General features: G+C 49.6%; 2 protein-coding genes across 2 annotated transcripts; both read right to left on the bottom strand.

The window, feature by feature from the left end:
* Positions 1 to 768: 768 nt before the first annotated feature.
* LOC135151246 (uncharacterized) lies at positions 769 to 7,888 on the bottom strand. Its single transcript, XM_064089055.1, has 2 exons — positions 4,524 to 7,888; positions 769 to 2,706 (listed from the first exon to the last, which is right to left on the bottom strand). Exon 2 carries the CDS (start codon positions 2,699 to 2,701, stop codon positions 1,781 to 1,783), a length of 921 nt encoding a protein of 306 aa, XP_063945125.1. The 5' UTR covers positions 2,702 to 2,706; positions 4,524 to 7,888; the 3' UTR covers positions 769 to 1,780.
* A 764-nt stretch (positions 7,889 to 8,652) lies between these two features.
* On the bottom strand, positions 8,653 to 12,890 carry LOC135151677 (uncharacterized). Its single transcript, XM_064090727.1, has 2 exons — positions 12,408 to 12,890; positions 8,653 to 10,590 (listed from the first exon to the last, which is right to left on the bottom strand). The coding sequence occupies exon 2, from the start codon at positions 10,583 to 10,585 to the stop codon at positions 9,665 to 9,667; it is 921 nt and encodes a 306-aa protein (XP_063946797.1). The 5' UTR covers positions 10,586 to 10,590; positions 12,408 to 12,890; the 3' UTR covers positions 8,653 to 9,664.
* Between the last annotated feature and the right edge of the window lie 317 nt (positions 12,891 to 13,207).

Genomic DNA, 13,207 nt, shown 5'->3' with positions numbered 1-13,207 from the left:
TGTTCCCCAAGTGTGGTGGAGGGCGACGACCCACCTACTTGGATGCCTAGGATCTAAGTGGATGATGTCCCTACTGTCCTAGATGCCTGGGATTTAAGTAGATGATTTCCCTACTGTCCCGGAGGTTGTTCGTCCCCAAGTGCGGTGGAGAGCGACGACCCACCTACTTGGATGCCTGGGATCTAAGTGGATGATGTCCCTACTGTCCCAGAGGTTTATGTTCCCCAAGTGTGGTGGAGGGCGACGACCCACCTACTTGGATGCCTAGGATCTAAGTGGATGATGTCCCTACTGTCCTAGATGCCCGGGATTTAAGTAGATGATTTCCCTACTGTCCCGGAGGTTGATCGTCCCCAAGTGCGGTGGAGGGCGACGACCCACCTACTTGGATGCCTAGGATTTAAGTGGATGTTGTCCCTACTGTCCTAGATGCCTGGGATTTAAGTAGATGATTTCCCTACTGTCCCGGAGGTTGTTCGTCCCCAAGTGCGGTGGAGAGCGACGACCCACCTACTTGGATGCCTGGGATCTAAGTGGATGATGTCCCTACTGTCCCAGAGGTTTATGTTCCCCAAGTGTGGTGGAGGGCGACGACCCACCTACTTGGATGCCTAGGATCTAAGTGGATGATGTCCCTACTGTCCTAGATGCTTGGGATTTAAGTAGATGATTTCCCTACTGTCCCGGAGGTTGATCGTCCCCAAGTGCGGTGGAGGGCGACGACCCATCTACTTGGATGCCTAGGATTTAAGTGGATGTTGTCCCTACTGTCCTAGATGCCTGGGATTTAAGTAGATGATTTCCCTACTCTCCCGGAGGTTGTTTGTCCCCAAGTAAGGTGGAGGGCGACGACCTACCTTCTTGGATGCCTAGGATTCAAGTAGATGATGTCCCTACTGTCCTGGATGCCTGGCATTTAAGTAGACGAGGTCCCTACTGTCCCGGAGGAGGTACGTCTGAACTCTTTGTATTCTGAACTCGTTTTCAGCGAAAGGTCGCGACTCTTCAAGGGAAGCCGACCGTTGAGTAACTCGGAGAAGCTTTGAAACGAAGAAGAAGAACCTCGCCCCCTGCTACAGGCGAGGACAAAGGAAAAGACGAAGTAAGTAAGCAAGAATAAGACGCAAAGACCAGAGGCACAGTCCTCGCCCGTTGAAGAGTCCTCGCCCTGAATGCTAGCGAAGCAATGTTCGGATGCATGAGGACGGCGACTGCATATGAGAACAAGGGAGAACTTCACCTTTTGCTAAAGGCGAGGACGAGGACACTCGGATAAGGGAGATGCGTGAAGTGAGGATGAAAGTAAACAAGGGGAAGGACAGTCCTCGCCCTTTTAGATTTCACGAGAAAGAATATTGAAGTCCGCGCCCCATCAAGGTCCTCGCCATATCTGCCTATCTCAAACGTAGGAAAGCAACCAAAAACAAGAAGAGTCCTCGCCTGATATCCTAATGATGAGTGGTCAAGGGAGGGGTGAATCCTCGTCTTCATTTATGAGCATACAAGGAAGAATAAAAATAAGAGGCTAAGACCCTCGCCCGAGGATGGATCCTCGCCCTGTGCAGCTATCTTAAAGATGAGTGGTCAAGGGAAGGATGAACCCTCGAGGTGCAAGCAGGTATAAATATTCTCAAAAAGACATGGCGAAGACGATGAAGCAAGATAAATTAAAAGCACGGGACTACAACAACAAAAGAGTTAGAATTCAAATACAACTGGCAAGGCCAATTACAGAGAGCTCGCACTCCAAATGTATTTAGGACTGTTCAAAATAAAAAGTTCATTCTTTCTGATGCTCAGTGGTGATGGCCTCACCGTCGCCCTTGTCTCCTGCCTCGCCCTGTGTGGTCTCGCCACCTTTCTTGGCCAACGCCTCCTTCTCTGAAAGGATCTTCGTCTCAAGATCCTTCCTCGCCTTCTCAATGGCGGTAGCATTAGCCTCTTTGAAGCCCACCATGAAAGCAGGAGTAGAAGGGGCGAAGAACGTCGTCCAGTCGTAGTCAGGGTCCGCAGCCAAGAAATTGATAAGATATTCCGAGAACCCAAGGCGGTATGCGTCGCTCAGCTCCTTGGATTTGGAGGCTTTCTCGCCCTCAAGCTCAGACTGGAGACCTGCGATGGTAGAGTTGGCGAGGTTGGCGGCTGAAGTTGAGGACTCAGTGAGTTCATTGAGGGTATCCTGAACATTCCTGATCTGGGCATCCCTTGTCTTGATATCATCTTTGTATTTCTTCTGGAGGTCTTTCAGACGATCCGCGGACGTTGTTGCCTCGCTCTTTAGCTTCGTGTTCGCCTTTTCCAGCTCTGCTATGTGAGCATTTTTGGCGGCAAGGACGTTGAGGCCCTGAAAAAACGCCTCGCCCAATCCTAACTTGAAGCCATGTTCAGCTTCATCAGCTTTCTTTGACGACCAGACTTTGACGTCCACAGCATCATAGTTGTCTTCGGCCAAAACACTGAAGGCGACAGACACAACAGAGGGGGTCGACTCCTCGCCCTTTCTTGGTTTCTTTTTTGAGGCTGCAACTTCCTCTTCGTTCCCCCGTTTTTGCTTGTTCCTCGCCCTCAATCCTTTCTCCGGTGGAGGGGTCTGGTTCCGGCGAAGAGTAGGAGTGGCATTCACAGAGATAGTGGGGCGAGGCTGTGAAACAGGAACTTGCCTGCCAGCAAAAGGGTTATTACCAAAAGGAAGTTCGGCCATCTTTCCTGAAAAGAATCCAAGTGCAAACATTAGGCGACGAATATATGATTGGCAAGGGACATGTATTAAGGAAAAAAAAGTAAAGCGTGAAAAAAGATAAAGGGCGAGACGCAAGTAGGCAAAGGGCGACGCTTCTACCTTTACCAGTTAAGGACGCTAATGACCTTTTAAGGCACTCTAGAGCTTTCTTCGACCTATTCCTCTTATCGAATTTTATCAGAGGGACTTGGCCAAAACCCTTGTGATAAAAGCCATGTTCGCGAAGCGATTCCGGAGTAACAATCTCGTCGAGCTTCTTCTGGGCGGCATCAAGGTTGTCAATAGCCTGGGCACGAGTCAAGAGCTCGCCCTCGAGGTCGGTTTGTTGAGGTTTATCTGATAAGGAGTTAAAGTTAGGTACAGATGATAGGCGAGAAGGTGAGAAGAAGGCGATGAAGATTATACTTACAAGGGTTAAGATTAAAAGACACCCTTTGGCGAGGAATGTCGTAGAGGTAGAACTAATCTGGCTTCCAGAATTTCATGTTGCTAGGATTTCCAACGGAGAAGCCTTTCTTGTGATGGCAAGGGTGGAGCGTTAGATAGAAAAAGCCATAATCGTCGCCTGTCTTCCTTAATGAGAGAAAGTGATCCATCTCAAGCATTGAGGGTTCAGGGAACCCAAGGCGGCGATACAATATGTAGATACCTATGGCAAGCCTCCAGCTGTTGGGACCGACTTGGATTGGGACGACGTCATAATGGTTTACCAACTTTAGCAACCACGGGTGCATAGGCCATCCGAAACCCAGCTCCGCAAGCTTATTAGTTACCACCATGCGAGGACATGGGAGACCGTCAAAGTTGAACCTGTGCATCCTCATGAAGCGGCGAGGCCTATACCACTTGCCTTGGAGATTGTAGTACTCAATCATCCACATTATTTCGTCCGAGGAAATTTGCGAAGAGAGTCCCGCACAGGTTACTGTCTTATTGACATTGCGCTGTCGATTCCTCTCTTTCTCTGGGACGTCTTCGTCAAAGTCAAAATCATAGTCGTAATTGAAGGTCTCTGGAATAAAAGGGTTATTGGCAGGCGAAGGGCATTCCATCTCATAACGAATTGGCGAGGCAGATATAGCGTCTGCATCATCCTCGCCCTCAGATAAGTGTTTACTACGGCTTGATTCCCCAGTTTCAGTTTCATTATTGTCCTCGTCCTCTATATCTTCCTCGCCCTTTGAGTAATCAGCGTAGGCATCTCTGACCACTTGAAGCTGCTTCCCCTCGCCAACTCCCAAGAGGGGGCGAGAATGACCGGAACGTTCGAGGTTTTTGAAGAGGGAATCTGGAGAATCATCATCCATCTGGGGATTGTACACACTATCTTCGTCGCTCGAAGAGATGCTGAGAACTTCGAGTGGATCTGGCCGACGAGAAGGACTCGCCTCGTCCTGATGAGCCCTCAGCCACGCCTGATCTAAGTCGTGGTCAGCTTTTGGGTCGACGTGAAGAGATGACCACGAATCGACCTGAGCATTAGCATTGGGAGGAGATTGTTGAGAGTTCGTCATCTGAAAGAGAGATGGCGGGAAAGGAATCAATAGTGATATTTAGTATGGGGCTACAGATAAGGAAGAAAAGAGGAAATAAAGTCACGAAGGGCGACGACGCTGGTAATAGGTCCTCGCCTTAAGTAAGCATGTTATCGATTTGATAAAGCCTTCGCCTGCAATTACTCTAACTCTTGCGAGCAACATTTATGTTAATAATTGGGAAACCCTAGGTGCCTACGTGGACAAATAAAATTGGATTTGAAAAGGAAGTAAGTGAACATGCGTACCTGCAATTTCTGAAAGCGGTAGAAGGTGCGAGGCTTTGAGAAAAGCGTCGCCTGATGCTACCAATTCAGGAGAATAATCCAGCAGCACTTCGTGTGTATACTTTTGGAATGAAAGGAGCTGCTCTTATATAGAGGAAGGATGAGGCGGGAAAATTACTGACATCAAAGCCACGTGGCACGCCCCGAATGGCCAGTTTTCTCACGCTTCGAGGTAGGACTTTTGAATCCTGTTGGCGTCTCTTGTGTAGCCAATGTGATTTTTCCACCATTTTTGCAAGAATCTCTGAGCCAAGACGAAAATTTTGATATATGACGGGCAACAACAGGCGAGCACTTACCATCTTCCTCGCCCGATGCTTCTTTAAACCCTTTCGCACTTATGTTACAAGGAACTGGGGGGTAGTCGTTATAGCCAAATTTTGAGTCATCCTTCGAAGATAACGTCTACCTCAGCGGATGATCATCCTCGCCCTCAGCAGATGATCGTCCTCTCACTCAGCTGATGAGCTTCGTCTACCTCGACTGATGATCGTCCTCGCCCTCAGCAGATGATCGTCCTCTCCCTCAGCCGATGAGCTTCGTCTACCTCAGCTGATAAGCTCGTCCTGAGCTGATGATCGTCCTCGCCCTCAGCAGATGATCGTCCTCTCCCTCAGCTGATGATCGTCGTCTACCTCAGCTGATAAGCTTCGTCCTGAGCTGATGATCGTCCTCGCCCTCAGCAGATGATCGTCCTCTCCCTTAGCTGATAAGCTTCGTCTACCTCAGCTGATGATCATCCTCGCCCTCAGCAGATGATCGTCCTCTCACTCAGCTGATGAGCTTCGTCTACCTCGACTGATGATCATCCTCGCCCTCAGCAGATGATCGTCATCTCCCTCAGCCGATGAGCTTCGTCTACCTCAGCTGATGATCGTCCTCGCCCTCAGCAGATGATCATCCTCTCACTCAGCTGATGAGCTCGTCTACCGCAGCTGATGATCGTCCTCTCACTCAGCTATCGATCGTCCTCTCACTCAGCTGTTAACCATCTTTTCACTCAACTGATCGTCTCGCTCAGCTAAGCCTCACCTTCAGCTCGACCCCTTAACGGAGTCCTCGCTTGAGGGGCGTCCTCGCCCGTTGCTGATTCTAGCAATTAGCTAACCGGAGTGGAAGACTTATACCATCCTCGCCTTCAATGAGTCCTCTCCTGGAGTCATGTCCGGAATGTGATACTTGATTATCTAAATGACTTGGCTCTTTGATGGAGTCCTCGCCCAAGGATGGAGCTCGCCAGAGTACTATTACAGGAAACCAGCCAACTAACCATCTTCCTCGCCTGAAGCTTCTTTAAACCCTTTCGCACTTATGCTTCAAGGGCTTAGGGGGTAGTTGTTATGGCCAAATATCAACTCGGAAGATGATTGCATAAATCTCGCCTTAATTCAAGGAAAGGACCGATCTCCGGGATCGTCCTCGCCCATTACGTGGACCTCGCCATCTATGTGGCCCAGGAAGTGAGGACCAGCAACAGATGGACCCGGGTCAGCAGAAGGGTCCTCGCCCAGTAAGGGTCCTCGCCCAGTATGGACCTTCGTCATAGGCATGTGTCGGCCTCGCGGCCCAATGACTGGCGGTCCGTCTTCAAGGAGTCCTCGCCCTCTGTGATGAAGCCTCGCCTAATGCTTACCTTCCTCGCCATCAGCATGGTCCAGGGCACAAGGCCCGGCACCAGGTAAGACCCGGTCTTCAGCCAAGTTCTCGCCCGATATGGAATCTCGCCCTTAACGTGGGTCAAGTCACGCGGCCCAGGTCTTCGATGGGGTCCTCGTCCTCAGCTATTGAGTCCTCGCCCAATACGCTTCTTCCTCGCCCAGTGCGGAATGGACCAGATACGCCTGCTTCTCAGGCCTGATTATTATTGTTTTATCTTGGGCCCAGGTCCACCATTAGCCTCGCCCTAAGAGAGGACGGAGGGCTAGCCCATACAGCTGAGTCTGAGGAGGTCCACCTGGGCTAGTGCTGGTCAGCCCACCTAGTTCCATGCTCCTCGGAGGAGGCTGGGCTCCAGAAGCCCACGTCCGTCTGATCTAAGGCGGTGGCCCATCGCTGGAACCAAGGAATGAGAAACCTATTCTGATTAGGTTACTTGTTCCCCAAGAACTACGTCTGGCTTGATCCCTATAAATAGGGTACGTAGGCACATTGTTTGGGGAGAGGTCGCAACCCTTGCAAGAGCGAATACACCTTCGATCTTGTGAGAAAACCCTAATCCCCCAAACGATCTCAGCCAAAACCAAAATCACCACCCATACTCCGTCGTCCGCCGTCATCGTCCACCACAAGTTCCAGCAACCCTCCCCGAATCTTGTTATCACCAGATTCCTCCGTTAACAATTGGCGCTAGAAGGAGGGGCTTTTTGACATCTATTGGAGGAAGGATGTCACATGAGATGAAGAACGACGTTGTCAATCTATGGAAGGGAAGGAAGACCTCGGAGACTCCGGCTACCAATCAGCTACCGTCGCCTCTCTTGACGTCCGGAACCAGCTATCAGGAACATCTTGAAGGAAAGGATATTCTGAGGACATGGAACGCTGGACATCAGAATTATTATCAGGAAAGTTCATATTCTCCTTCTCTAAATTTGTGGTTATATTTTCTGTTTTGATATTTGCGTAACAGTCCTGGAATCGACAAGATCACTCCCAAGACTCGGGGGTGGCAATGGTACGTTCCCTCCGACCACGCTATCATGTAAGCATGCTATTAACAACAAATTTAGAACCTTTTGTATATCTTTTTTCGAATCTATATATTTGTGTCTTGTTTGGAGCGTCAAGACCAGGGACAACCTCCCTGCTGCTTTGGAATCCGTCTTCATGTGTAATCGAGACACATGTTTGACACCCTCGGGATGCCTGGACAACCATCTTCATAAGATGGTTCGAAAGAATTCCTATGCCCTGGTGGCCCGTACTTCCGGTAAACCATCAGGAAGACCCTCAGGGGTGCAGCTTTGGAAAACCCTCAGGGGTTGGAGTTTTTATTCGAAAATATTTTTTATTTGTTCGTCCCCAAGTGCGGTGGAGGGCGACGACCCACCTACTTGGATGCCTGGGATCTAAGTGGATGATGTCCCTACTGTCCCAGAGGTTTATGTTCCCCAAGTGTGGTGGAGGGCGACGGCCCACCTACTTGGATGCCTAGGATTTAAGTGGATGTTGTCCCTACTGTCCTAGATGCCTGGGATTTAAGTAGATGATTTCCCTACTGTCCCGGAGGTTGTTCGTCCCCAAGTGCGGTGGAGAGCGACGACCCACCTACTTGGATGCCTGGGATCTAAGTGGATGATGTCCCTACTGTCCCAGAGGTTTATGTTCCCCAAGTGTGGTGGAGGGCGACGACCCACCTACTTGGATGCCTAGGATCTAAGTGGATGATGTCCCTACTGTCCTAGATGCCTGGGATTTAAGTAGATGATTTCCCTACTGTCCCGGAGGTTGTTCGTCCCCAAGTGCGGTGGAGAGCGACGACCCACCTACTTGGATGCCTGGGATCTAAGTGGATGATGTCCCTACTGTCCCAGAGGTTTATGTTCCCCAAGTGTGGTGGAGGGCGACGACCCACCTACTTGGATGCCTAGGATCTAAGTGGATGATGTCCCTACTGTCCTAGATGCCCGGGATTTAAGTAGATGATTTCCCTACTGTCCCGGAGGTTGATCGTCCCCAAGTGCGGTGGAGGGCGACGACCCACCTACTTGGATGCCTAGGATTTAAGTGGATGTTGTCCCTACTGTCCTAGATGCCTGGGATTTAAGTAGATGATTTCCCTACTGTCCCGGAGGTTGTTCGTCCCCAAGTGCGGTGGAGAGCGACGACCCACCTACTTGGATGCCTGGGATCTAAGTGGATGATGTCCCTACTGTCCCAGAGGTTTATGTTCCCCAAGTGTGGTGGAGGGCGACGACCCACCTACTTGGATGCCTAGGATCTAAGTGGATGATGTCCCTACTGTCCTAGATGCTTGGGATTTAAGTAGATGATTTCCCTACTGTCCCGGAGGTTGATCGTCCCCAAGTGCGGTGGAGGGCGACGACCCATCTACTTGGATGCCTAGGATTTAAGTGGATGTTGTCCCTACTGTCCTAGATGCCTGGGATTTAAGTAGATGATTTCCCTACTCTCCCGGAGGTTGTTTGTCCCCAAGTAAGGTGGAGGGCGACGACCTACCTTCTTGGATGCCTAGGATTCAAGTAGATGATGTCCCTACTGTCCTGGATGCCTGGCATTTAAGTAGACGAGGTCCCTACTGTCCCGGAGGAGGTACGTCTGAACTCTTTGTATTCTGAACTCGTTTTCAGCGAAAGGTCGCGACTCTTCAAGGGAAGCCGACCGTTGAGTAACTCGGAGAAGCTTTGAAACGAAGAAGAAGAACCTCGCCCCCTGCTACAGGCGAGGACAAAGGAAAAGACGAAGTAAGTAAGCAAGAATAAGACGCAAAGACCAGAGGCACAGTCCTCGCCCGTTGAAGAGTCCTCGCCCTGAATGCTAGCGAAGCAATGTTCGGATGCATGAGGACGGCGACTGCATATGAGAACAAGGGAGAACTTCACCTTTTGCTAAAGGCGAGGACGAGGACACTCGGATAAGGGAGATGCGTGAAGTGAGGATGAAAGTAAACAAGGGGAAGGACAGTCCTCGCCCTTTTAGATTTCACGAGAAAGAATATTGAAGTCCGCGCCCCATCAAGGTCCTCGCCATATCTGCCTATCTCAAACGTAGGAAAGCAACCAAAAACAAGAAGAGTCCTCGCCTGATATCCTAATGATGAGTGGTCAAGGGAGGGGTGAATCCTCGTCTTCATTTATGAGCATACAAGGAAGAATAAAAATAAGAGGCTAAGACCCTCGCCCGAGGATGGATCCTCGCCCTGTGCAGCTATCTTAAAGATGAGTGGTCAAGGGAAGGATGAACCCTCGAGGTGCAAGCAGGTATAAATATTCTCAAAAAGACATGGCGAAGACGATGAAGCAAGATAAATTAAAAGCACGGGACTACAACAACAAAAGAGTTAGAATTCAAATACAACTGGCAAGGCCAATTACAGAGAGCTCGCACTCCAAATGTATTTAGGACTGTTCAAAATAAAAAGTTCATTCTTTCTGATGCTCAGTGGTGATGGCCTCACCGTCGCCCTTGTCTCCTGCCTCGCCCTGTGTGGTCTCGCCACCTTTCTTGGCCAACGCCTCCTTCTCTGAAAGGATCTTCGTCTCAAGATCCTTCCTCGCCTTCTCAATGGCGGTAGCATTAGCCTCTTTGAAGCCCACCATGAAAGCAGGAGTAGAAGGGGCGAAGAACGTCGTCCAGTCGTAGTCAGGGTCCGCAGCCAAGAAATTGATAAGATATTCCGAGAACCCAAGGCGGTATGCGTCGCTCAGCTCCTTGGATTTGGAGGCTTTCTCGCCCTCAAGCTCAGACTGGAGACCTGCGATGGTAGAGTTGGCGAGGTTGGCGGCTGAAGTTGAGGACTCAGTGAGTTCATTGAGGGTATCCTGAACATTCCTGATCTGGGCATCCCTTGTCTTGATATCATCTTTGTATTTCTTCTGGAGGTCTTTCAGACGATCCGCGGACGTTGTTGCCTCGCTCTTTAGCTTCGTGTTCGCCTTTTCCAGCTCTGCTATGTGAGCATTTTTGGCGGCAAGGACGTTGAGGCCCTGAAAAAACGCCTCGCCCAATCCTAACTTGAAGCCATGTTCAGCTTCATCAGCTTTCTTTGACGACCAGACTTTGACGTCCACAGCATCATAGTTGTCTTCGGCCAAAACACTGAAGGCGACAGACACAACAGAGGGGGTCGACTCCTCGCCCTTTCTTGGTTTCTTTTTTGAGGCTGCAACTTCCTCTTCGTTCCCCCGTTTTTGCTTGTTCCTCGCCCTCAATCCTTTCTCCGGTGGAGGGGTCTGGTTCCGGCGAAGAGTAGGAGTGGCATTCACAGAGATAGTGGGGCGAGGCTGTGAAACAGGAACTTGCCTGCCAGCAAAAGGGTTATTACCAAAAGGAAGTTCGGCCATCTTTCCTGAAAAGAATCCAAGTGCAAACATTAGGCGACGAATATATGATTGGCAAGGGACATGTATTAAGGAAAAAAAAGTAAAGCGTGAAAAAAGATAAAGGGCGAGACGCAAGTAGGCAAAGGGCGACGCTTCTACCTTTACCAGTTAAGGACGCTAATGACCTTTTAAGGCACTCTAGAGCTTTCTTCGACCTATTCCTCTTATCGAATTTTATCAGAGGGACTTGGCCAAAACCCTTGTGATAAAAGCCATGTTCGCGAAGCGATTCCGGAGTAACAATCTCGTCGAGCTTCTTCTGGGCGGCATCAAGGTTGTCAATAGCCTGGGCACGAGTCAAGAGCTCGCCCTCGAGGTCGGTTTGTTGAGGTTTATCTGATAAGGAGTTAAAGTTAGGTACAGATGATAGGCGAGAAGGTGAGAAGAAGGCGATGAAGATTATACTTACAAGGGTTAAGATTAAAAGACACCCTTTGGCGAGGAATGTCGTAGAGGTAGAACTAATCTGGCTTCCAGAATTTCATGTTGCTAGGATTTCCAACGGAGAAGCCTTTCTTGTGATGGCAAGGGTGGAGCGTTAGATAGAAAAAGCCATAATCGTCGCCTGTCTTCCTTAATGAGAGAAAGTGATCCATCTCAAGCATTGAGGGTTCAGGGAACCCAAGGCGGCGATACAATATGTAGATACCTATGGCAAGCCTCCAGCTGTTGGGACCGACTTGGATTGGGACGACGTCATAATGGTTTACCAACTTTAGCAACCACGGGTGCATAGGCCATCCGAAACCCAGCTCCGCAAGCTTATTAGTTACCACCATGCGAGGACATGGGAGACCGTCAAAGTTGAACCTGTGCATCCTCATGAAGCGGCGAGGCCTATACCACTTGCCTTGGAGATTGTAGTACTCAATCATCCACATTATTTCGTCCGAGGAAATTTGCGAAGAGAGTCCCGCACAGGTTACTGTCTTATTGACATTGCGCTGTCGATTCCTCTCTTTCTCTGGGACGTCTTCGTCAAAGTCAAAATCATAGTCGTAATTGAAGGTCTCTGGAATAAAAGGGTTATTGGCAGGCGAAGGGCATTCCATCTCATAACGAATTGGCGAGGCAGATATAGCGTCTGCATCATCCTCGCCCTCAGATAAGTGTTTACTACGGCTTGATTCCCCAGTTTCAGTTTCATTATTGTCCTCGTCCTCTATATCTTCCTCGCCCTTTGAGTAATCAGCGTAGGCATCTCTGACCACTTGAAGCTGCTTCCCCTCGCCAACTCCCAAGAGGGGGCGAGAATGACCGGAACGTTCGAGGTTTTTGAAGAGGGAATCTGGAGAATCATCATCCATCTGGGGATTGTACACACTATCTTCGTCGCTCGAAGAGATGCTGAGAACTTCGAGTGGATCTGGCCGACGAGAAGGACTCGCCTCGTCCTGATGAGCCCTCAGCCACGCCTGATCTAAGTCGTGGTCAGCTTTTGGGTCGACGTGAAGAGATGACCACGAATCGACCTGAGCATTAGCATTGGGAGGAGATTGTTGAGAGTTCGTCATCTGAAAGAGAGATGGCGGGAAAGGAATCAATAGTGATATTTAGTATGGGGCTACAGATAAGGAAGAAAAGAGGAAATAAAGTCACGAAGGGCGACGACGCTGGTAATAGGTCCTCGCCTTAAGTAAGCATGTTATCGATTTGATAAAGCCTTCGCCTGCAATTACTCTAACTCTTGCGAGCAACATTTATGTTAATAATTGGGAAACCCTAGGTGCCTACGTGGACAAATAAAATTGGATTTGAAAAGGAAGTAAGTGAACATGCGTACCTGCAATTTCTGAAAGCGGTAGAAGGTGCGAGGCTTTGAGAAAAGCGTCGCCTGATGCTACCAATTCAGGAGAATAATCCAGCAGCACTTCGTGTGTATACTTTTGGAATGAAAGGAGCTGCTCTTATATAGAGGAAGGATGAGGCGGGAAAATTACTGACATCAAAGCCACGTGGCACGCCCCGAATGGCCAGTTTTCTCACGCTTCGAGGTAGGACTTTTGAATCCTGTTGGCGTCTCTTGTGTAGCCAATGTGATTTTTCCACCATTTTTGCAAGAATCTCTGAGCCAAGACGAAAATTTTGATATATGACGGGCAACAACAGGCGAGCACTTACCATCTTCCTCGCCCGATGCTTCTTTAAACCCTTTCGCACTTATGTTACAAGGAACTGGGGGGTAGTCGTTATAGCCAAATTTTGAGTCATCCTTCGAAGATAACGTCTACCTCAGCGGATGATCATCCTCGCCCTCAGCAGATGATCGTCCTCTCACTCAGCTGATGTGCTTCGTCTACCTCGACTGATGATCGTCCTCGCCCTCAGCAGATGATCGTCCTCTCCCTCAGCCGATGAGCTTCGTCTACCTCAGCTGATAAGCTCGTCCTGAGCTGATGATCGTCCTCGCCCTCAGCAGATGATCGTCCTCTCCCTCAGCTGATGATCGTCGTCTACCTCAGCTGATAAGCTTCGTCCTGAGCTGATGATCGTCCTCGCCCTCAGCAGATGATCGTCCTCTCCCTTAGCTGATAAGCTTCGTCTACCTCAGCTGATGATCATCCTCGCCCTCAGCAGATGATC

Source organism: Daucus carota, chromosome 3 (genome assembly GCF_001625215.2).
Source record: "Daucus carota subsp. sativus chromosome 3, DH1 v3.0, whole genome shotgun sequence".
Lineage (NCBI taxonomy): Eukaryota > Viridiplantae > Streptophyta > Magnoliopsida > Apiales > Apiaceae > Daucus > Daucus carota.
Note: the sequence above shows the minus strand (reverse complement) of the source record. Positions and strands in the feature narration are given on the sequence as shown.